The following is a 24,425-nucleotide window of genomic DNA, read 5'->3' on the forward strand; positions in this document are numbered from 1 at the left end:
TTGCAAAGAAAAAAACGTAGGAACTTTTAAGTTTCGTACATCTTTTTAATATTGTAATGGTTAGGCAACACTACAAAGACTTTGAAATTACATACGTTCACACAGTCTTTTAAACAATATCTGTAAAACAGATGATTGTAACACAGTATACCAGTACTAAAAAAGGGAAATAAAATGGGTTAAAATAATAAAATGTAATAAGACGGACAAAGTAAATTAAGAATATTACAGTGAAAACACACACCTCACACAGACAGTAAAATGCGTAAGTGCACTGTTCCATAGAGGAAATTGTTTATGTTTTTCATCACACCATTTTAGGGACTGGAGACACCCATATTGCATGGTACATGTCAAGTTTATTTACTAAAATATTCACTTTCCAGAGTCTTCACACTAAAAAAAGTATGAAAACTCACATAGACCACACACACCCTTCATACATCAGGCAAAAGGAAGAAAACTCCTACTCTCCGTCTTGTTCATGCATGCCATTCTCTTTTTATAAAGCCCACACTAAAATAGCAGGCTTTAACCAGCGAACCTGACAGCATACACTCCTTACCTCAAGTCACAAGTGTCCCTCTGAAAGTGCCTTATTTGCAGCATGCTTGGTTCTCAATTGTGCAACTTAACAAATCTAAATATACTCAAGTCCCAATACTGAGACAATCGTAATTGCTTCAGCACTATTAATCCTATGATTTTGCTTAAAAATGTATTGAGTTTTTTTGGTGTACATTCTTTTTTCACAAGGTATAACCTTACTATTCATGTGTCTGTTTTACAAACAATCACACATAAAGAACATCTTTCCACTATGTGGAAAGGTGCTTTTGATAGTTTTATACAGTTTATATTTTCCTTTTAGAATACCACTTAGGCATACTTAGGCTACAAGTTCTATCACATATTAATGTTTATTAATTTATCTGAAATTTGTCTTATCTTTTTTATTTATTGTCATCTGGCTTTCCACTTAACATGTTTAAGTTCCTTGCAAACCCATCTCTTCTCAAGACCTTTGAATGAGTGTAGTTTTAGTAGGTTAAAAAGCCTTGAACTGGCCTGTTTTGGTGGGCATAATGCTTATACAGGACAAGATGTTTGAAAATGGCTAAATCTAAATGTACAGTCAGTAATATAAGAATAATAAAAGTAGTCAATTCAGATTACTCATTGAGATCTTCAGCAGCTAAACTGTCACCGGTCCTGGACACGGAATGATGCTATGATATCCTTCTCATTTAAGTGACAGTAAATCAGATTTGAGTGTAACCAAAGCCAATCTTACAGTACCTTAAGTAGGAGAAACAGCAATGGTTTCTCCTGCCTCCTCAGCCCTAATTGCGGGCCAGTCATCACTCTAGTTATTTAAGGTGTCTGTGTAGAATATATGGAAAAGAAAGCATAAACCATGCTGATGACAGTCAGTGAATTGCACTTAGCCTCGTATAGATTTAAGCATCTTCCAAGTCTTCCTTTTTGTCTTTTTTGCCTTCCCCTTCTCCCTCCCCAACTTCACTGCCATCCCGTCGCCTCTTGCGGTTCCGGGCACCGGTCTTCGATGCCGGCAGGGAATCCATGCCAAGGACTTTGTGAATCTGGCGGAATGCGAGTAGTCGCAAGGCATGCTAAAGAAAGAAGAGGTGCAGATGGTAATTGGATAAAGACCTTGATAAATATACACATACATAACGAGGTTCAGCACCGGCCTTCACAGTATAGCGTGATTACCTGTGCGCTAGCAGTTATGTCCTCTCTGGCTTGCTTACTCATACCATCCAGAGCATCAGTCTGATCTTTTTCACAAGGATCCAGCAGACCAGGGCCATCTGAGTGAAACATGCAGTAAGGGATATGTACACAATAACAATATCCAGGGTACCCACTCTAAGTCAAGTGTAAAATTCCATGACTTTTCCCTGACAAAAAATCTGGATTTACATGACTTATAATGAGAAGATTTCTGAGCAGCCGCATAGCGTTCAAGAATCTTTGACTTTTTTTAGAGCAGAATATGAATAAATGGGTATTGAATAAACAAAGTTGGGCTAACCATCACCACTCAAACATGCAGTAAAGCTAATGACCAGATATACACCAATTCTGTGTGGAAATACATACAAGGATACAAGGATACAAGGAAGTTTATTGTCACATGCATATAGTTACTGGAAGTAAGAAATGCAGTGAAATTATGTCTGGTGTCAGCATATTTGTGCATTTATGGGGGGGGGGGGGTAAAAAGTGCAGTAGAAGAGGGGTTTAGTAGATTAAGTGGCAAGGGCTGCATAAGAAAGGTGGGGGAGGATTGGGATTGGGGGGGGGGCACCAACGAGGAGCACCCAAGAGCAACAGGGGCAAGGAAAAACTCCCTTACCAAGGAAGAAACCTTGGGCAGATCCACGGCTCAAGGGGCTAACCCAACTGCCAGGGGTCTTGGTGTGTGTGTTGGGGGGATGACAGGGCAGATGGGATAGTGTGCTGTGTATGTGGGGAGAGGGCAGTGTGCAATATGTGTGTTGGAGAAGCTTCCTCATGAGACAATGTGCTGTGTATTGGGGGGGGGGGGGGCAGTGTGCTGTAAGTATGTTGGGGATGTGTGTTGGAGAAGCTTCCTGATGAAATAATGTGCTGTGTATGTAGGGGAGAGGGGGGAGGGGCAGTGTACTGCAAGTATGGTGAAGGGACTTACTATTGCAAGCAGAGTACTGTATGTATGATGTATGTGAGTGATGACAGTGAAGATGTGTGTGTGGGCGGGAGGGGAGTGGAGCAGTGACTGTGTGTGTGTGTGTGTAGTGTGTGTGGGGGTAGGTGGGGGCAGTGTGCTGTAAGTATGTAGAGGATGTGTGTTGGAGAAGATCCTAAAGGCAATGTGCTGTGTATGTAGGGGGGGGGGGGGGGGCAGTGTGCAGCAAGTATGTAGAGGAGGCTTACTGTAGCAAGCAGTGTGCTGTATGTATGTGAGGTGATGACAGTGATGATGTAAGTGTGTGTGTTTTGTGTGTGTGTGTGTGTGTGGCAGAAAGGCTAGGCAATCAAGGACATGGGTAGATAGATGGAGGAGAAATTAAAAATAATAAATAAAAAGTTCTATGGAGATGTGCAAAAGTTGGAGAAAGTCAGATATGTGTGTGTGTGTGTGTGTGTGTTTTGACGTGTGATGAAATAAGAAAATAAATAAATACATTTGTATTAATGTGTTTTGGCAAGTATATTCTAAAATGCTACAACAATATTCCATGACTTTGCCCCAGATATGATAAAATTCCCTGACTTTCCATGTCTGGAATAGACTTTATCAAAATTCCATGATATTCCAGAAATTCCGTGACCCGTGGGAACCCTGAATATCACTTAAACGTAGACAAAACAAACATGCAGAACTACCATTTCATAATGTATTTCGCAATGCAATTTCAAAGTTTCCACCTTCACGGTTCCAATTACAAGTGTGTCCAGAGATATTTTTAAATGCCTTGAACAGAAGCAAACATTTACTACGAACATGTTTTCTCTAAACAGCACTGCAAAAAGTGATATCTTACTAAGTGTTATAATCTTATATTAAGATAAAAAATCTAGTTAGTATTGTTTTTAGTATAAGGACACTTACTTTGAGCTTTCCTGTAAGATTACTTGACTTAAAATAAGTCAAAATCTTCTTAAATTACTATATATAAACAAGTAAATGTATCTCCCAATGGATTAAGAAAACCAGAAAAAATTATTTTAAGATGAACAATTTGTCTTAAATCTGAAATCTTATCTTAAATTAAGGTTAATTTTCTCAATCAATTGGCAGATAAATGTACTTGTTTTTTATGTCTTAATTTAAGAAGATTTTGACTTATTTTAAGTCAAATAATCTTACAAGAAAGCTCAAAGTAAGTATCTTCATACTAAAAACAATACTAACAAGATTATAACACTTAGTAAGATATCACTTTTTGCAATGAGATAATTAGAACAATTTTGTATAAACATTCCATCTCAACGGTAACCCTCTCTCCAACTCCCAGCATGTTTGCGAGAACTACTGTACCTCCTGAAACTGTTTGCGAGTGTTCGCAAATGTTCACAGCAAACAAAAAAGTCTTTGCAAATATTCGTGAACGTTTGCGAACATCAAGCTAAAGAGCACTAACCTGGCATAAGGATTCCAGTGGCGATGCATTCTAGAACCCTGCGCATGGCCTCTCCGGGACTCAAAGGACTTGAGGCACTACTGATGGCCTTCTCCACCAGCAGCTCCATAGCCTACAAGTTTAGAGGAGACATGGTTGGTTTGCACAGCCCTGAAATAAAATTACATTATATCACAACCACAAGATTTGATGGCAACTCACCCAGCTTGGCATCTTTGCCCAGGTTGGTACTCGCTGACAGAGGTCTCGCAACACCCTGATGATGATCACACAGGATTGCAGGCCATTGGCTCGAGCCTGAGGTGTAAAAAAACCACAGGAAAGAAATCGTTGATCTAGTGTAGGCTACTTCCTGTGCAACATGCACTACACCCAGGTGGGTGCTACACTTTGGTGGTGGTTAGTGAGGTCCCCTGTTCCCTGTGAAGCACTTTGTGTGGCGAGAAAAGCGCTATATAAATGTAACGTGTTGTGTTGTTGTTACACATATTTATAGCAATAAAATTACATGCTCATGCAATTCAAACAATGTGCAACTTTGTGTACAAAAATAATTAAGTATTATTAATAATAATAACAATTCATTAATAATAAATCATTAATAATAAATCATTAATTATAATATTATAATTATATAATAATAATTACCTGAAACCATTTGGCATGGCGCAAAGCAGCTAGGTACTCTAAACACCTTTTCTTGCTGAGAACGTCTGGCGGGTCTTTTTCTGTCACTACTGTAAAGAAGGAACTTTGTTTATTAGTCCATGCTGTGATTTAGAGATATAGAGTTTTCACAACTGCCATTTTACATTAGAAAACAAACTGGACTTACCTTAAAGCAATACTAGCTAACACAGTGAACACTAAAAGAATCAAGACATAATTCTCTAGTCAGACGTCAGAAGTATACGCCTGATAAATGTACCCAGTACACCGTATGTATAGAAGTGTGAATATGGTGACCTAAAGGTGAACACTTTTTGAACATTTCCCCATTCTTAAGAGAGTAACCAATGGCACAAGTTGCATAATGAAAGTTATTTTAAGAAATATATTTTCACACAAAGCAAAGCAAAGTGACTTATGTACAGTAGGGTCTGCTGATACAAAGCAAACCAGTGCTTTTATATAAGCAATATTTCCTACAACAACAGACTTTTTTGGAGTAACAAGGTACACAAGGAAATAAGATATCACATAACATGCCCTTATGTAACCTTATATAAAAACTTAAACTCCCTTATAATTCTCTTCTACCTTCCAGGAATGAGAGAGAAGTGGTGCAATACACCTCAATGACTAGACCATAGGCACTTAATGTGGCATGTAAATATTAAATGTTTGAAAGGTCACATAGGAATGTGATGGGGAAAGTTTCTAACCCTAAATCAAGGCAATGTATGCTATATGCATATAAAGCTATACACTATAAGCATATAATCTATAAGCCAAACCCAGCTTTGGGTTTTTAAGATGAAAAGAATAAACAGACTCTCGTCCCTGGGTATAACTTTTACAGACAGCTTCTCATTACCACATTACGACACTGTGAAGAGAGTCTATGTTGGCAGCAAACGCATGCCACTGTGGCATAGAAAGGTGAGAGATCCTGCTTCCAATGTAAATTGAGGTTCCAAGAAAACAAACAAATAAATAAATAAACAAACCATGTAAGGGAGGGTCTGGACTATTAATGAACCAAATGACACAGACAAAATAAAAAGGCTGGCCAATGGTTTGTTTCCTTATTTTCAATGTCATGGGGTGGGGGAGACCAGTTGGACATTCTTAAAGTCCGGTCTAAAGTCACTCTAACATGCTCCAGCGGCAGACTTGTTTTGGTCAGGAGAGACACACAGTGCACTTGGATTGAAAGCATGGCTTCTCTAACCTTTCTCGGCCGCCTTGGCTCCTGCCTCTTCCTCCTTGTCGGGGGCAGGGGCAGGTTCTTCTCTCATCACTGGCGACGTAAGAGAGATGGTGACCTGCATTTTTGGTTCCTTGCTCGCAAAAATCACGATGTTGGCTTCGTCTGGGTGAGCCTGCACCTCATACTGATCTTCAGAAAATGTCTGCCGGTTAAAAGGACACTGCGGATTACTCACTACAGAGGAGGGGCTGCTGCAGGTTTAGAGGACAGTTTCAGCGGTCTCTAACATCTGGAGTGCACAATGCAACCAGGGTGACCTTCTGTCAGTGACAAAATATTTGAACAATATCCAGTCAATATCAAACAAAATAGGGGACCAGGAAATCTGTCCTTGTATTCAAATCAATTGTCAAGTGTGTGTGTGTGTGTGTGTGTGTGTGTGTGTGTGTGTGTGTGTGTGTGTGTGTGTGTGTGTGGTGGAGTGGGGGTTGTATGGCTTTATACTTTTCACTTTGTAATTCACAAAGTTAGGACAAATTATTGCCCCAATGTCACTCTGTAGGGTTTGGGTGTCATAACCAGGCAGTTGCACTAAAGATCAGTTAAAACATTTTCATTGACACATTCACTCAAACAAATCGTGAAAATCCTCCTCAGCCTACAGTATCCCTGAGCATTTGTGTGGTACTTCTCTTGACATATTTGTTGGGAGTAATAGAGCTCTACTAATGTGTGTGTAAATGGATGGAATTACAAGCACTTATACAGATGAACTGAACAGAAGTTTTAAGATGTTAAATCCCTCTAATAATTATTGAAAGGTCCAAACCCAGAATCCCTTGGAATCCAGTTGCTTTTGTTAAGAGCCTTATATTCTCTCATTTACCATTATTTGTCCCCAGTAAAATCTAGAAATGGATTTGTTCCACAACTTCCCCATATTACTAAAAATTACTCAACCAAATGACCCACATACCTTCTTTTCACAACATTACCACAGGAAGTTTGAACCATTAGTTCAAACAAAACATCACATGGTGAATAATATTAGATATCCCAAACTTGTACCCATTAGTCCCATCCACTATATATTTTGCATGCGGTTTATCTGTAACAGTCTAAAACAGGCTTTTGTTGTAGACCTATTCCATACCAACTTTCAGATCAGAGTTGGCTCCTAGCTATAAACACTTCTTTAGGTGGTGCTTCTAAAATTTCCTTTAACACAAAAATTCAGCCTTTTTGATCACATTCTATTAGATAGAGTCCACTTGTTGTGGTAATATGGGGCAGCATGGGGCGTAAGCTAACTGCTAACTGCTGGCTAATTTGTTTTGTGTTTGGGATGGGGCCTAAGCTAACGGGCTAAGCTAACTGGCTAATTTGTTTTGTGTTTGGGCTGTGCCTAGGGTGATGGTTGGTTGGCCAAGGTTTTTATGGTTATGGTTCAGTCCACATCAACGGGACGGACCAACCTAGCCAACCTTGACCATGCCTGGGCTGGTTAAGAGTATTTTGGGTATTGGATATTTCAATGTGGTAATATGGTGTCAGCATGGAGGGGAGTGTCTCCAGGACGCTGGTTTCACTGTTAAGCCTTCATGAGGTGTCGTGGGCCTAACTTAACGAAACATTGGTGAATGAGGGTGCCCACTTGATAACCCCAATGACATGCCGCATACTATATAGGCTACTGCTGTTGGATAGGCCATTTGTATTGTGCTTGTGACCATTTGTTGGCGGATTTGTGGGTAGTGCGCTTTTTAAAGTTAAACTTGAGCAGGGGCTTCTGAATGTGTTTTTACCTTGGATTTTGGCACAAGGGATTTTAACATCTAATCCTGTGTATTAATGTAATGCTGTACCTTTCTTAAGATTACACTGGAACTCTAGTTTAGATAAAGATGAGTGGATGAACAGAGTATTTTACCTCATTCTCTGATGTTACCATATAAGGTATGCAACTTTGGTCTGACAAAACATCTTAAGATGCTATTTTACAAACCCATTTGCAACCCTATAATTAGGCTGTGGAATAAAATGGCCCACTTTAGCTGATAGCACCCTTTTAAAATGAAATTCCATGTTTTAGTTTCAACAGTTTTGACATGTTTTTTTATATTCTGATTCCTGATACAATATATTCCTCAAATGTATGCTTGTTTGCCCCATATGGTGACATCATTCTTGTGAGACGCTCTTACCGCTAACTGACTGGGTAACTGCTCAGCGACCGTCTTCAGGAGAGAGCAGGTGGGTTTCTTGGCGGCCAGGAGAATGAGCTGGACATTCCTGTCACCGTGCAGCAGCAGGCCCTTGGCTAGGATACCCACACGCATCACCCCCTTTAGCATCCGGGCCTGGGGGTCCACTCTGAGTTCAGGAAGAGGGGGGGGGGGGGGGGGTCACAGAGGAGGGAAACTGATAAGAAACCAGCCAGACAACAGACACACAGACACAGGAAGTGTCACAGAGCCCCAGTTCCACGCACATTCTGACAACAGTTAAGTGCAAAATTATTCCATGTTTACATTCAAAATCAGGTTTGCGTGAAACATATGGGCCATTGCTTATATATTCCCACACTCATATTCATCCCACTTTGCTTCTCCACCTAACAATAAGAAAACCAATAAGATATAAATTAGATCTTTAGATCCCTCCACAATTGTTGTAATAGGGCTTTCTATGCGATGGATTAAAACAACTGACTATGTATACAAGAAGTGGATCGCAAGGGAAGAAATACTCATTAGTAATTCCTTCTTAATACTTGTACCACTACAACAACTACCACCAGAAGTTGCTTGTTTTTTCCACTTTTCATTTCCCTTGCTTTCTGTCTGTTGTAATTTTGTGGCTTCATCTTTGTGCAAATATTGCCACAGGGGATGCCAGACTGCTTTGAGACAGGGTGTGTAATAAACCGTACGTTTTCTCATGCTCTGCATCTTGTGCGTCCCCACAGGCCTCTTTCTCCAGCAGGGAGTCCGAGACCAGCTTGAGGGCTCTCTCAGAGTGCGAGACGATCCTCTGCACGGCCTGGAGCTCCTCTTCCACTGGGTAGATAGTGGAGTGTTTGGCCATGATGTGGCGGTCGTCCGGGGATACAGGCCGGCGGACAGGCTGCAGGATGGGAGAAATCAACAAAGAGCTTTGGAGTGAGGTCTGAGCTACACCAGGCACGTAGCTGAAGTGTTCCGTTCGCGTTGCGTCTGCTGCAACAATTAGCTTACTATAATCAATGGAAGAAGCTACACCAGACGTAAGAGTGGTGCGTACGTTAGAAAAAAGATAGACCATTCATCTAAAATCGATTTTACAGGCCGCGAACGGAACGCTTCAGTTACGCGCCTGGTGTAGCTTCCTTGTGAGGCTAAGGAACGGCGTCTCTGATGCAACATTGTTGTGGAAATACCCGCAGCACAGGTTGCAGCACAATCGACTGAACCACTATGGAAGCGTTTCAGAACAGAGGACTCACAGCAGAACGTCATGAAATTGCTTCCAAGTTGCTATCAGCACTGTGCAGCACAGAGAAAATTATGTATTGTGTTATTTATTATCACATCCAGATCACTCTGGCACTCTGGCATTTTATCTCAGAACACAGCAATACAGTTTTATGATTTCTGACAGCATTGACTACTGTAGCTACAGGCACTGTGTCAATTTTCTCATCTTTCACTTTTAAAAACAAAAGAATGATACACTGACTTAGACCACCCACAACTACCATCACTTTAAAACCAGTTTCAGTTCTTATGTATACTCTTCTAGGCTGAGTACAATTTTCTCAATATATTCCTGTGGTTTCAGAGTGCCAAAAATAAATCAACAGAACATCTACTCAGTTTCAAATTTGTCAAAACTTGAAAACTTGAAGAGTAAAAACAGCCTTAGTCATGAAGTCTAAATAAATGTATGAGTGTATTTGACGACAGGTGCTATAAAGGTGCTTGACGAAGGCGCTTTAAAGAGCTCATGGAAACAAACCACCTTCAAACCACTTTCACCTTCACTTTAGAGCTCATCGAAACAAACTGCCTCCAGCTCATTACCCCCATGTATGTTAAAGTTAAAGTTGACTGGTATTTCTTGAATTTCCCCTTGGGGATCAATAAAGTATCTATCTATCTATCTATCTATCTATCTATTTAGCAAACGCTTTTATCCTAAGTGATACAGACTCGCAATGGCAGGTTCAGAAACTGAACCTGGGTCGAGCGATTGTCAGGCAGAGACTGTGCTCCACCACACCCACATGTGCATTACGATACATGACATTGGACACTAACCAGAAGAGGAGGAACAGGCATGCCGGGCCGACTCATGAGCGGGGGAGGTGCCATCCTACGCCGCTGCTCCCCCCAGTACATCTGCTCCTCCTCCAGCCTCCTCCAGTACAGCTCCTCTTCATAGCGCCTGTCAGGGCAGAAGGGGAAGCACAACTAATCATGATCAGTCGGACTCCGAGGAACGACTCCACACAGGGGAGAAGTCCAGAAAAAGGAGAAGAGGAACTGATGTTCGGAGGACCTTTTCTCCCACTGTTGTGGGCCTGTGTATATGTATGATTGATCATCTGCGAGAAGGAGAGCATGTGAAGCTGCTGTCACATGCCTTTTTATCACACAAAGGCTTTTCCATTTTTTTTTTTCAGATGAAATCAAACCTGTGGGTCTGGTTCAGTGACACATGGTGTTGATTCACTCATGCACAAACACACATGGCCTTATTATATCAGTGAATTTAGTCTTTCCCTTCTATTTCTTTTTATTTTTTCATGTTTTATTTATTTAATACGTTTTAAAATAGCTTTAGTCTTTTTCAATCTCTTATTCTATTATTTTATTCATTTAGATTTTTATTGTAACATTAAAATGACTGACCTTGACTGGAAAGCACTTTGCTACAACTCCTGTTATTTCTACATGTGTTGTACAAATAAATGTGACCTGACATGATATGACACACACACACACACACACACACACACACACACACACACACACACACACACACACACACACACACACACACACACACACACACACACACACAAAATGAGAGAGTGAGAGAGAGATTCCATACCACCCCATGTCGGACCTCATCTCCATGTGCCAGCGCTGCTCATCTTCCTGCTGTCTCTTCAGCACAGCCTTCTGTTTCTGTTTCCTTAGCTTGCCCTCCTGCAGCTTCCGTGCCCGATTACTCGGCTTGATCTCCACCGGCAGCTCCGGGTTCACCTTTTTCTGCCAGAAAAAATGTCACTGCACATCAGACACCCCTTTAAGCACCATACAGCTAAATCTGAAATAATCCTGGAGTGGAGGGGAAATGTAGGCACAGTTTGCTTGTCAGGGCCGCCATCTTGTGGTGAAGACACAGTAAGACCAGTGGACTAACATTTGTAGGCTCCACTGAATACAATCTGGACCAGATGTACACTGGCAGTAACCAATGTAACTTGGGATTACATAATAAACACAGAGGAAGAATCAAGCCGTCTAAATCCACCAAAGAATTGCGGCAATTTTTTTGAATGCTTGAAAAGAACTACTTGCCAAGTTCCTCAAAAAAAAATTTAAATTGCACCGATAGGCAAACTGATGCTGTTTTGAAGACAGATTGAAGACAGTTCGCACCAAACACTGATGTGATTTTAATGCTAAGCATAATTTATTTTAGAAAGCATCCACACATTCTAGCTGTTTAACAAGGACTATTCCTGTCCTATTAATATTTCTTTCACTAAGCAGAAAGGAACCTGTTTCATTCCTTTCCATGTTAGATGGCAGTTTATTCATGCATTTTCCAAAACGACTTACATGTCAATTATATTACAAGGGCATTGTTACATTGTTTGAAAAGGAATGAAATGCCCGCAATCTGCTAAAACTCCCATATATTTATTGTGTTGCAACGTTTCGACCCGGCTGGGTCTTCCTCAGGCAAAAGGTCGGGTCGAAACGTTGCAACACAATAAATATATGGGAGTTTTAGCATAGTGTGGGCATTTCATTTCTTTTCAGTTCTAGTTCCATTTGCCCTGCACCTCACCGGTGGGGATATGCACACTTCCACTACTACTCATTGTTACATTGTCCCCAGAGAAACACAGGGTCAAGTGCCTTGCTCAAAGGCACAACGGTGGAAGCCGAGAATTGAACCCTCAACTTTTCAGGCTACTGTATGCTAGCCCAGCTCCTTAGCCACTACGCTACCACCTCCCCACATGTTCCAATTATAACCTACAAAGTAAGCCAAGTCTCTGCTTGCACTATCATCTCTAATGTAATCTGCTTCTCAGTATCCTTTTCGTGGGTTTTTTTTTTTCCCACCTTGTATTGCAGACGGTGCCTCCGTCCCTTCAGATGCATCTCTTTAGCATTGGGATCATTAAAACTGCATTCGCAAAGCTTGCAGTGGAAACGGATGACCTTCCCATCCTCATTGTGAACCTGCAAAATCGAAACAGCATGTGATCATTCCAGAAAAAAAAATCAATGTAATCCCAGCCAGACAAAAAGACAATAAATGTCACCAAGCCAAATCCATACTGTACCAAGCATGTCTTTATAATATGGCTATGGACTGAGTGGATAGAGCGAACAGGGTACTGTTCGGAGGTTATCTGTCCACCTACCTCTTCCACGTAGTCATGGCCGACAGGCTGGATGTCCCCCTGGCCACCCACACTGTCCCCTTCATCATCGTCACTGTTGAGATGCTCATCTGATTTGACCGGTGTCTGCTTGGCCTCCTCCAGCTTGGCTGGGACTGGCGGGGTGGGTTTATGAGCTAGGGCACCAAAGATGTGAAATTATTGTACATGGCTTTCATCAAACACCTATAATCCAATGAGCATATATATGCTTACATTCTTTTTTTCCCATTAATCACGTTAATAATAATTATGAAGAAAAATGACAACCAGCAGTACATTGAATACCACTATCCCAACATCCCCCACAGAATTATCATAATATCTATATGACCAAAGCAATTACTACATAAAAGGTCTCAGATTTATCACAGCTGAGTCCTACCAACAATAGGTGCTTTGGGTGGGACAGGTTTTTTCGCAGGTGTTGAGGCTTTGGTGGTGTTCAGTACAGTAGCTTTCGGGGGTGTGGCAGCAGCAGCAGCAGCAGTAACAACAGCAGCAGAGGAGGAGGTGACGCTGGGAGCTGTAGGCTTCCCTGCGGTCACTGTAGTGGTGACGGGTGCAGAGTTCACCAATACCGGCTCAGTAGAGGGTATGGGCTTGCCAAGCTTTGTGTGCAACTTCACTACCTGTGGAAAGCAAATACCTCACTGACTGGAAACACGATAAACTTGAGCCAGTCACCTTGAGCCCGCATACACTTACTCTCTACCGACAGTTAAAAAGCAATTCAGCATATTTTCATCAAGAGCAACTAACAGGCAAAACCACAAAAGCAAAACATTATGGTAGCATGTGTACTTGGGTAAATTCAACACATGCCTTTATCCGCTACTAGTGGGGAACAGAGCAATTGTTATTTGTGATGTCTTAATCACCTGGACAACATCAATTTTGCATGCTGTTATGAGTAGTGGTTACAGCTGCCATGCTAACCTTCTGGTGCTTGGCCCCCCGTATGTGTGCTGCGTATGCGTCTGCTCCGGTGCAGGAGACGTCACACAGCTCACAGCGCAGCTGAGTCTGGGCACCGCGGGGCCCGTTGCTGGGCTGACTGCCTGACTTCAGTGTCGCCTCCTTTTTCTTGTGCTTTTGACCTTCTAAGTGCTCGCGGTACGTCTGTGAGGGACAAGGACAGTATGATTCTGAGTGAAAGACCTTATATGTGATGGATTGATTACTTTACTTACATTAGCTACAATAATTAGTTTTGATCATTTTTTACATCAACTATCTCTATTCAGCAACACAATAAAATAGCAACACCACCTTAACATTACTTCTAACTCCATGAATGCTATTTCAACTTGTCACTGATTTGCACACATAAATGATAGACTGAATACAGTCATCCCTCAACCACCATTATCTGGCAGACCCAACAATGGAGGCCTACAGTACCTGTGGTCCTGCACAGCTGATCTTGCAGATATCACAGTAGTGCAGCTGGGGCTGTTTGGGCGGACCTTTGGGCTTCTGCAGCTTGCTCTGGTGGAACACGGGCTTCTTATAGGAGTTGACGGCCGGCGCCGTGACCATGTTGCTGCCCGCGTTGCTCCAGGAGGAGCTGGTCAGCTGTTTGGGAGGGTGTTGCTGTGGAGGGGGGGGTGGCTGCTGGGGGGGCGGCTGGGACTGGGGGGGAGGCATCTGGGCAGGCTGGTAGTAGGAGGGGGTGGAGGTGTAGCCAGTCGATTCATAACTGGAGTAGCTTATGCCTACGAGGAGGAAACGCCAGAAGACAAGAAAATTCATTATGTCTAGAAGTGTACAGTTCTTTATTTTTCGTACACCAACCTATGATGGCACAACATATTTTTGAAACCTATGTATCCTTTGCGAGTGGTTAAACTATGACATCTTAAGATGGAACAGTTAGCACTGAGCTCTCTTACCCGAGTAAGACGTAGCAGCAGTGGTATTGACGCTGTAAGAAGAGCTAGGAGTGTAGGTGGAGATGGGGGTGGGGGGCTGCTGTACACTGGTAGACACAGGGTACAGGCAGTAGTTGGAGGACACGGGGTTGGCTGGGGTCAGCGGTTTTAAGGCGGTCACCTGTCTCTGAGGTGGCGGCTGGGTGTAGCCTGTGCTGACTGGACTGTAGACGTTTTTCAGCGCTGCAGGAAAACAGATGCAGTGACAAGAGAAAGAGAGATGGTCAGTTTAGTGTCTGCCCAGGCAAAAGTGAATTATTAATTTCCTGCCATTCTATGTCAGCAGAACTGTAGGTGCATCAAGGAGCAATAATAATCATAATGCATTGGCCCAGATATGCCCACAACCCAAATGTGTTCCAGAGTCAATGGCTAATACCTGTGTACTAATATCTGTGGCACTAAGAGGTAAATAAGAAACATATAATCACCAGGCTGGAAATAAGTGTCAGTTGAGGTCCGCTGAGCAGGAGCTATGGTGGTCTGGTAGTACTGTTTGTTTTCATAACTGCCAACAGATGCAGCGCGGCCATAGGTGTAGTTATCCTGTAATATTGTCAGAGCAAAGCAAAATTGGTCAGTATTATATAATGACAATTTATTACATTATCAAACAGTGTACAATATTCTGGTAATAAATAATCAATAAATATTTTTGGTGAATTTGATACACATACCAAGAGACAACATAATTCTAATAGTATTACACATATTTGTATTTTGTCCAAGAATACAATGAACAGAACAAAGAAAGTAGAAATTGGCGCTGACAACCCTCTAATTAGCCTAGATTACAGGGGCAAATGTGTACAGATTAACAGGTACGCAGGAACTGACCGCCTCAGTGAAGACTTGGTACGTCTGTGGTACAGTAGTGGGCTGAGGCGTTGGGTCCTGCTGGCGGTAGACGTACTCTGGAGCCGGTTGGGCCTGGTACCCAGGATAGGGGGCAGACGCCACGGGCCGGGCAGCCTGAGGGCTGGGGGCCGGGGCATAGGAGGCAGTTACAGCGTGGGCCACGCCAGTTGCTGGCTGCACGCTGTAACTGGCTGAGGTGGGATGTGAATATGCATTGGGAGGCTGCGTGCTGCGAGAGACAAACATAACAGCGAACATAAAGACCACACAGCGTTCAGGAGCATACTGCAAACAGGACTACTGCAAAAGATACTGCAAACAGGACTTCAATATTCTTGAAGCCCCTCTTGGAGAGATGTTCATGAAAAAAGTCAACCAGGCTTCCATCATTTCTCCACTGACTATACTAAATAAATCTCAACACTAAACTACATAATAACAATACACCTACAATGGCAATTATGCAGGATAAATAATGATTTGTTAACAATATAGTGCGGATAAATGAATCCCACAGTTAAGAAAAAAAAAAACTTTGACAGGTCAGAGTACTGTATCATAACTATCATACTATCATGTCATAATACTTGAATTTCTTGAATTTCCCCTTGAGGATCAATAAGGTATCTATCTATCTATCTATCTATCTACTTTCTTCCAGGTTTTTGGTCTATACACCATGTTATACAGAAACAATGCGCTTTGTTCATTGAACATAGCTGGGAACACCAAAGTTAGAGGCTGCATTTAACTTCTACTGCCGTAGGCTACTGAATAACACTGCGAATAAGGCACAGCAGAACTGTCATGGCTCCTGCAAATAGCATAGCAGCTAGTGTTGTAAAGTCAACCCACAACTTATATCTGAACAGATGAGGGTTGTTGTTTTTTCGTAAATCTAGCCATTCTGTTGTGCCCTATTCGTCGTATAACTTTAACTATACAATTTAACTCTGGCAGTCAAGCCCACTTCAACTGACATAATCACTCATGTAGGCTACAGACTGACATTACACTGAGCCATTCCGGCATCGCATAACCAAACCTGCTTGCACAGATTCTGCACCAACCGTGACTAACCTCTCTGACTTCTTTCGTTAGCAAGGATTTTTAACTAGCAAGGTTCAGACCTTGTTAGCTAGATTAGCCATTTCCTCATTCAGATACCTCTGTAGCAACCCCAAAGCGACGCAACAGCTTCAGATTTACAGTATGCCTGCAGGACACAATAAACTGTTACATGTTTACCGCATGTAGCGCTGACCCGGCAATTACCTGTACTGCGGACCGGCACCATGTGTGAACCCATAATAATTACTTGCAGCCATCTTGGCATTTCAGAACCGCTGTATCGGTCTGTGGTCATGTGACAAGACCTAGCCACTCGCAAACCACTGTTTTAACTATATGCGGGCTGCAGCGATACACTATCTGCTATTATTTTCTCATTTTCTTTTTTTAACCCCACTGACTGAAAGAAGCTCTCCAGGAATTGTCATCCGTCCTATTATGCCTACAGTGACAGTGGTTGCATAGTTGAATAGTTTGCTGTATCTTGAATACTGGGAAAGAAAATTTGTATAATTGCAGTCTACCTCCTTTGCAGCCGCGTGAGATACATCCCAGGTTCTGAAGTGAACTAGATATGGCAACACAAACCTGATGCACGCTGATGTGATTGGAAGGAGTCACTTTGGGGCGGTCGGGTGAATTTTTGTGGACTGACTGGCGGATGCGGTTACCATGGACCAGGCAGAGCAAAGACAATATATTAAGTTATTTGAATAAATCCTTAGAATAAATAACAACGAAAGTGCATAAGAGCGCGCAGTAGCCGTGGGAGACAAATTGAGACAACCAGTAAGAGATGTTGGTTGTTTTATTGAAGTTAAGACCTTACGAACAGGTATTCTTTTCCCTGAAGTGTGCACCATGCGGAGCTTTGGCTGAAGCCATGTCACCTGGCAGGCCTTTCAAATAAACGATTCCCCCCCCCGGAGGATAATAATTTTGGAAGAATGCGGTTCTGTAACTGGATATACTAGGCCCTCGTTTTTTCCAGTCAAGTTCTAACACTGATGAGGAAGGTCACAAATAAGGTCGACCTGTATCTGTAACTGTGAGTATCAGCAGCTTCACTTAATCATGTTCTAACATGTTTTTGTCATGTTTAAAATAGGCTCAATTGTATTTTGTAGATCAGCCAACATCTACACAGCTCTGTTAGTGGCATTCAAGAGAGGATATTAACCTTAGTTTTGACATAAGAGAATATTCAGATTAAATGATAACTGCTCAAATACTCTTCAGCAGGTATGAGGATGCATGGCCCTACAATCACTTGGTTGATGGGCATACAGTAAGGTCACACATCATCTTAAACAACAGAATATTGCATGCATGCATTAATCACATCATGTATCTGGAGCACAACCAGTGCACATTAGACTATTGCTACTGTTTTGTCTACATATATGTGTTCTCAGCCCTCCACTTCAGAATGTGTCTCATCGTGAACTTAATTTCAGTTCAAGATCTTAGTGTGACACTGAAATTTCTAGCCCAAAAATAATATTTTCCAAACTGTGTTGCCAAAAGTGGTGAGATTTGACACAAAATATGACAGCTCAATTTAGGATTAGAGGATTGTGAAGGAAGATTAGGCCTACATTTTGCTTCCATTTAGGATGACTTTGAGGAAAGTCAGGGGGTTGGTCACATGTGCCTCACATGCTTTTCGTGGGGTAGGTCTTGTGACCTGAATGAAACATTCAGATGTTTAATTAATTAAAAAAAAAAACATTATATATTGTGAACAAAGCAATCAAACAATCAGAGACAACTGAAGCCAGTACTTTCAGTATGTTTCTCCACTATATTCAGTGTGATTCCTCAATGTGTACCTCATGTCAAAAAGTTCTGGATATGCACTCTTTTGAAATGAGTGCTGAGATTATTTTGCCATTCAAATGGATCAGGTTGTGCCTGCCTTTGTAACACAAGCCCCTCTTATCCCTTAAAGATGGCTACCACTGAGGCCACGTCACTGCTGGACAGCATGGAGGTGAGGGATGAGTGGCAGGATGAAGATTTTCCCAGGTGAGATCCTTTACGGGTTCATAGACTATTTGATTGTCACTGAGTTTTGAAAACACAGCCACACATAAATAATCCTTAATAAATAATCCAACGAAAACCTTCTCATGTATTTCAAAGGCTTACTACTGAATTATTGGATTGGTTATATAGGCCCTATGTTGTATTTTATTTTCAGTAACCATATTGTAACCTTCATAATGACATTGAGTAATTTTAAATAATTGATTTGGGTTTTGGAAAGATTCCTTAAATCCTCCCACGGCCACTCAGAAAGGACTAGATCTGACAGCAGAGAGGATTCGGGTGTCAGTTCCCTCTGTCTGTGGTCTTGCAGAGATGAGCAGGTGCAGCTCTCTCCTTAAATGGAAATCAGTCACGTCATGTGACGTGCGCGGCAGCCAACAACACAGCATCACCAGGAAAATGGAGGCAGGGCAGGAGTAGAGAGAAAAATAGCAGAGGCTGTGTTTTAGCATCTTTAGGCAAGGTCTTCAGAGATGTGGTTTTTGGCACAGTACAAGTGAAAGGCACAAGAGGGGGATAGAGTTAGAAATTACAGACATAGGACAATCACTTTTCATCAGATCCATTGCTCCTTCTGTTTCCCTAAAGGTAAGTGCAAACACTTGATTTTCCATATTAGCTTCCCTTGTATTTGCCCTGCAGTGTTAGAGTCGTATCCCTCTGGATCAATGGCATTATTGATGATACGCCTCAGGCATACTCGCTGGCCAGTCACCTAACAGTTCTGTTTACAGCTCAGTGTGTATCAAATCATGGTTGGCAAATATGCTAACATCAGATAAGGTGCGTTACCTGCAGTGGGAAAAAAAACATGGGGGGGGGGGGGCTTATAAATGCCTGCAGTGTAGTATTTTTAACCAAATTGGCTACTGTGTCTGTGTCTATAGAACATCCAGTCCTTTGTTGATTTCCTTCCGACGCGTGTGCTTTGTTTTGCGGACATCTCTGCTCTCCCACCCCCTACGGCATTGTGTCTTTCCTACTCCCCCTCTCCTCTTGCCTCCCTGCCTGCACATTGTGTGGGAGGTGAGGGAGATGACACCCCATGCAAGTTAAGTAGCGCTGAGACAGCTGCTACCAAATACAACCGCCCCTTTAAGTACCACTGGCGATCCCTCCTCCTCCGTTGAATTCATTAGAATGCATTATTAGGGGCTTACGACCATAGCGGCCTCTCTGTTCTCTTCATGGGATCTTCATAAAGACATACTTGATCAGTGACTAGTGCTGTGTGAGTGATGAATAAAACGAAATGGCAAGTATGTGAAAAGGCTTTCAGGACATCCGGCTGTTGTGTTAAAGTGTCCTGCATGTCATTAAAGTCTGACTTGCTGCTAAATACTATATTGTTGCACTGCCTAAATTTCCCTTGTGTCAAGATTGTGTTGATTTTTTTTAGACCACTCCCGGAGGAAGGTGAAATGGAGTCATCTTGTGGCCTTAATGATGACAGAACATGTGAGTGAAGCTATCATAACACTTCAATCTACCACACACATTTTGGACCGCTCTTCACCCAATCATGTTCATCATTTACCTACACTCCCCAGTTGATCATATTTCTCAGCCAATTAACTGCTTTATAGCCTCATATTCAGTACTCATACAGTGTACAGTAATCATACATCATGCTCTGTAACCAATCAAACAGATTTTTGTTTTCAACAAAACAAACTTCTCCTTCATTGTCCTCAATCACACTTTTTGCCACCTTTGCCAGTTAAAGTTTATTTCCTCTTAAAAGAGATGTTCCAGGGGGTATATGATGTGCATATATGATGCATCTTTAATCACACTCCTCAACTTATCAGCCAGCCTCCTCTTTCCAGTTAGCAATAATTAGAGCATTTGTGTATTTTCTGTTGGCCATTGTAGCTCCACCAAACTCCCTTCATCTGGGTGGGGCAGGAGTGTCAGCATCCCATCGGAAGCGTCGCACCTTAGTGGCTCCAGACATGAACCTTTCTCTGGACCAAAGTGAAGGATCACTGCTCTCTGATGACTTCCTGGATACACCTGATGACCTTGATATCAACGTGGATGATATTGAGACACCCGACGACGACTCTCTTGAGTTTGTCCCTAACGGCAATGACCTTGAGTGGGAGGGTTAGTCACTTTGACTTTGAGTTTTATGATCGTATTGATTACACACGTGATCTACGCTAGATGTGCTACATGCTTGTGTTTCTAGAGTGTTTCTAAAATCTTGAGATCAGTTGGATGAATTGCTGTAATATTTCGCATCACTCAGATGACACCCCTGTTGCAAAAACCTCGGCGGAAGGAGCAGGAGCTGAAGTGGAGGATGAGGATGGCGCAGGTGGAAATGGACGACTCTGGAGAACGGTGATCATTGGGGAGCAGGAACACCGCATTGACATGCAGGTCATTAGGCCATACTTGCGTGTCGTATCTCACGGAGGTAGGCTTAGCCAGATTAACCATCCATGGGCTCGTTTGAATTTAAATGTAAATGTCGTGCATTTAAATTATTATGTCTGGGTTTGTATGTATGATTCTACAGGTTACTATGGAGAAGGATTGAATGCCATCATTGTGTTTTCTGCGTGCTACCTACCTGACAGTAGCTGTACAGAATATCACTACATCATGGAAAATCTCTTCCTGTGAGTATGAGTGATCCACAACAGATTATTTCAGTGAATGTTTTCACCGGGTGATTAAGTGTTTACCCCTCCACAAACTGCTTGTCCCTTCACCTCACTGAAATCCCTCAACCCTTTCCCCTAAACCACACTGACCCACCCACCCTCAGGTATGTGGTGAGCAGTCTTGAGATGCTGGTTGCGGAGGACTATTTGATTATCTACATGAACGGAGGCACACCACGGAGTAAGATGCCAGGCATCGGATGGCTTAAGAAGTGTTATCAAATGATTGACAGAAGGTATGAATGAGTGTGCCAAAATGCAAGCATGCCTTTCTTCACTTTGTGATGCATATATGACACAGACAGCAAACAGCGAACAAATATGACTGCATGTAACTGTTGATTTGTGATGTCTTGTTAAAGTAATTCCCACACAAACTAATTTATATTGATGAGGGGGTTTTGATTGGATAACATTGCTAACTCTGTCTATTTTTTTTTATTATTCTACTAGGCTAAGAAAGAACTTAAAATCTCTCATCATCGCTCACCCCTCCTGGTTCATTCGCACAGTAGTGGCCATTTCCAGACCTTTCATCAGGTAATTACTGTTCTATATGTTGTGGACATGGCAATGTGGCATGTCAGTGTAAGTAATACCACCTCATTATGCTTTCACAGCGTGAAGTTCATGAACAAGATTCGCTATGTGCACAGCTTAGAGGAACTGGAGCAGCTCGTCCCCATGGAGCATGTGCAGATTCCCGAGTGTGTCGTTCAGTAAGTATTTTTGCCACTAGGGGAAGACAGATCTGTCACCACCAACGCTGTCATCAAAAACATAGGACTGAAAACCACCAAAGGCGGGAGAAATATTTATAACAGATGCTTTTTTAATCCGAGACTGTTATGGCATATGGTACAATGTTTTGGATATTAATTTGGTGTTAGGGGCAAATCTGTTTGATATGCAGTAATTTGGTTTGTGCAATGTCGTGCTATTATTATGCCATTATATACATGATAAAACATGTATATAACATGTTTTATCATAAACATGCCAGTGTTTTTCATTTCATTTTCTCTTAATCATTATTTCAAGGTTTGAAGAGGAAAGGATTAAAGCACGGAAAGAAAGGTAGAGCTTTTATAACTGTGATATTTTCTTGCCCTCTGAGTTTATGTTATATTTTACTTTTAAAGAGTTTTATGCATGAATAATGTATGTATGAGAATAAAGGGATATGAAATAATAAATATTTCTGTTTGAAGACTGGAACAGGAGCAAAGGGAACAACAGATAAGGCAACAGCAGCTGCAAGGCCCAGCTAAATCCAACTCAGAGAGGTCAGTCATACATGGCCTTATTTCTTTGTCATGTTTTTATTATTTATTATTTATTTATTACATTTTAATACTCCTGTTCAAATATTCGAACATTTCAACGACTTATCATGTTTTACAGGCCTAAATCTATAATTGGGGACCGAGGAATCGGATCTCAAATGACCCATTAGGTAACAGGAGCATACTCTTGAACTTCCTAGTAATTTTTAGATGGCAGTAATCTTTACATGTTACTGTATTTGTTTTCACAGTTCTGGTCATATATTTTCCTTTATATTTCTCTGTATTGTTAGATGTATAAAACAAGCTCTTTGTGTTTGTGTTGGGTAGGAACACCTCTTTCAAAATGCTATACCACAGCGCCATATATCCAAGTTCCACCACAGGACATGCCTCTGTTCGGCCATTGTTTGCCAAATAGGAGCATTCATCTGAAGATCCGTGTGACAGATTGGAGCATTGCTTTTAGCACCTATTCTCCAAGCTTCCATTGCCTTGTCATTAGTGAAATGTTATTTTTATATATTTCCTTAATGTGTAAATTGTTATGGCCAAGTTTCTCTCTTTTTTTTATTTCTCAGTATCATATGCATGTTGACCTTATTGCTGTATGTCATTTGAAGGCACATGCACTGATAGACCAGAACAGATTGTTTATTTTTTGTCTTTATTGAATGGCATTATAGGGACTTTACTGTATAGCTGCTTTGTTCAATATGTTATTGAATGTATGTATTATTTGCACAGCTCAAGTGCATCTTAAATTAGTCCTTTTATTACCTGCTTATTTCCATTTATGTTATGCTTTTTTGGCATGGATTTTGATGTTCTGACAAGTCCTTAACAAGGCAAGTTTTCCAGTTGTATTCCATACATAACAAAGTGAGCTATGTCACCAGCTGTGGAATACAACACTATTAAACAAACAAACGTTAAAAATAATCATCATTGTAAAAGTACTGACAAAGGAAAAAAGTTAAACAGCACAGCAATGCAATCTGCTGGATATGGGCCTCTTTTGGACTTGTGAATTACTAGAATATGCTGGTGCCTCTGTATAGCTTGACTATTGAATTCTGAATATGAATCACAACTGTTGTAAACAGCGAATATATCCTTTAGTTTTGGATAAAGATATGTGATATGGTACTGCAAAAAATAAATGCTGTCCAGTCATTTCTTACTGCTTCTCATAAATGTTGAATGTGACCATTTTGGTTTGATTAAAACAAGATTACTCTTTTAATATGGTGTTGATGCCGGTGATAATTCATCAATTAATTATAATTAAACTTAATGGAATATGGAAATGGAATATCTTCAGAAAATAACTTATTTGGGCACACTACATGTTTATCACAGGTTGTGCCATGCAAACACATTAATCAAGACTATTCACATCTTTTTGTTAGAGCAGAAGTATTTATTAAGCTTAACTGTTCATAGACATAGATCAAGTTAAGCTCACTAGTCAAAATGTCCTCTGCCAGTGACCGGAAGGGCAGGTGTTGGTCGCATAAATATTGTTCTCATGCCTTTGATGATTTATGTGACATTTTGGACTGTGAATATCACTGACCTTCTGTGTATTAGTATAATTTGATAATTGATGTAAGTCACTTGTTTTACATCATCATCAAATTCATTTGGATGGTATAGGCTACACTACAGACCATTGCCAAGTGAAGGATAAGTCCAGGCTTGCATTTCTATTGTTTGGAACGGGTTGCCACTGAAAATGTGAGCAGCTTCCACACACTCTGTTGACAAAAGATGTTAGCAAGTTTTATCAGCAGCTATGCTGTTGTTGGTGCTGTCAGGTTGTAGCCCAGTTTGTTAGTCAGACCAAAGCTTC

General features: G+C 41.4%; 2 protein-coding genes across 2 annotated transcripts; one reads left to right on the top strand and one right to left on the bottom strand.

The window, feature by feature from the left end:
- Window positions 1-24: 24 nt before the first annotated feature.
- On the bottom strand, window positions 25-16,830 carry zfr2 (zinc finger RNA binding protein 2). The gene is made up of 19 exons (XM_076278706.1): window positions 16,762-16,830; window positions 15,466-15,715; window positions 15,060-15,174; window positions 14,590-14,811; window positions 14,099-14,412; window positions 13,634-13,816; window positions 13,080-13,326; window positions 12,677-12,831; window positions 12,372-12,491; window positions 11,122-11,282; window positions 10,326-10,452; window positions 8,960-9,153; window positions 8,232-8,400; window positions 6,049-6,229; window positions 4,803-4,891; window positions 4,356-4,451; window positions 4,155-4,266; window positions 1,738-1,835; window positions 25-1,634 (listed from the first exon to the last, which is right to left on the bottom strand). Exons 1-19 carry the CDS (start codon window positions 16,812-16,814, stop codon window positions 1,461-1,463), a joined length of 3,060 nt encoding a protein of 1,019 aa, XP_076134821.1. The 5' UTR covers window positions 16,815-16,830; the 3' UTR covers window positions 25-1,460.
- A 250-nt stretch (window positions 16,831-17,080) lies between these two features.
- On the top strand, window positions 17,081-23,816 carry atcaya (ATCAY kinesin light chain interacting caytaxin a). Its single transcript, XM_076278710.1, has 13 exons — window positions 17,081-17,605; window positions 18,509-18,585; window positions 20,009-20,067; window positions 20,485-20,718; window positions 20,864-21,034; window positions 21,137-21,239; window positions 21,389-21,520; window positions 21,738-21,824; window positions 21,905-22,003; window positions 22,326-22,361; window positions 22,496-22,570; window positions 22,689-22,740; window positions 22,901-23,816. The coding sequence occupies exons 2-12, from the start codon at window positions 18,509-18,511 to the stop codon at window positions 22,738-22,740; spliced, it is 1,125 nt and encodes a 374-aa protein (XP_076134825.1). The 5' UTR covers window positions 17,081-17,605; the 3' UTR covers window positions 22,901-23,816.
- Window positions 23,817-24,425: the final 609 nt, after the last annotated feature.

This window comes from Alosa pseudoharengus, unplaced genomic scaffold, assembly GCF_046254945.1.
Source record: "Alosa pseudoharengus isolate Yale_2024_CS ecotype anadromous, Long Island Sound unplaced genomic scaffold, YU_APseudo_1.1 YU_APseudo_1.1_scf_11, whole genome shotgun sequence".
NCBI classification, from domain to species: Eukaryota; Metazoa; Chordata; class Actinopteri; order Clupeiformes; family Clupeidae; genus Alosa; species Alosa pseudoharengus.

Coding starts and splice junctions, on each gene's coding strand:
- zfr2 (XM_076278706.1), bottom strand. CDS start 16,814: ATGGCTGCAAGTAATTATTATGGGTTCACACATGGTGCCGGTCCGCAG. Junction 15,716..16,761: donor GGTGCCGGTCCGCAGTACAG/GTAATTGCCGGG, acceptor TGTCTCTCGCAG/CACGCAGCCTCCCAATGCAT. Junction 6,230..8,231: donor AGTTACCCAGTCAGTTAGCG/GTAAGAGCGTCT, acceptor TTTAACCGGCAG/ACATTTTCTGAAGATCAGTA.
- atcaya (XM_076278710.1), top strand. CDS start 18,509: ATGGCTACCACTGAGGCCACGTCACTGCTGGACAGCATGGAGGTGAGG. Junction 21,825..21,904: donor ATTTCCAGACCTTTCATCAG/GTAATTACTGTT, acceptor ATGCTTTCACAG/CGTGAAGTTCATGAACAAGA. Junction 22,571..22,688: donor GCTAAATCCAACTCAGAGAG/GTCAGTCATACA, acceptor CATGTTTTACAG/GCCTAAATCTATAATTGGGG.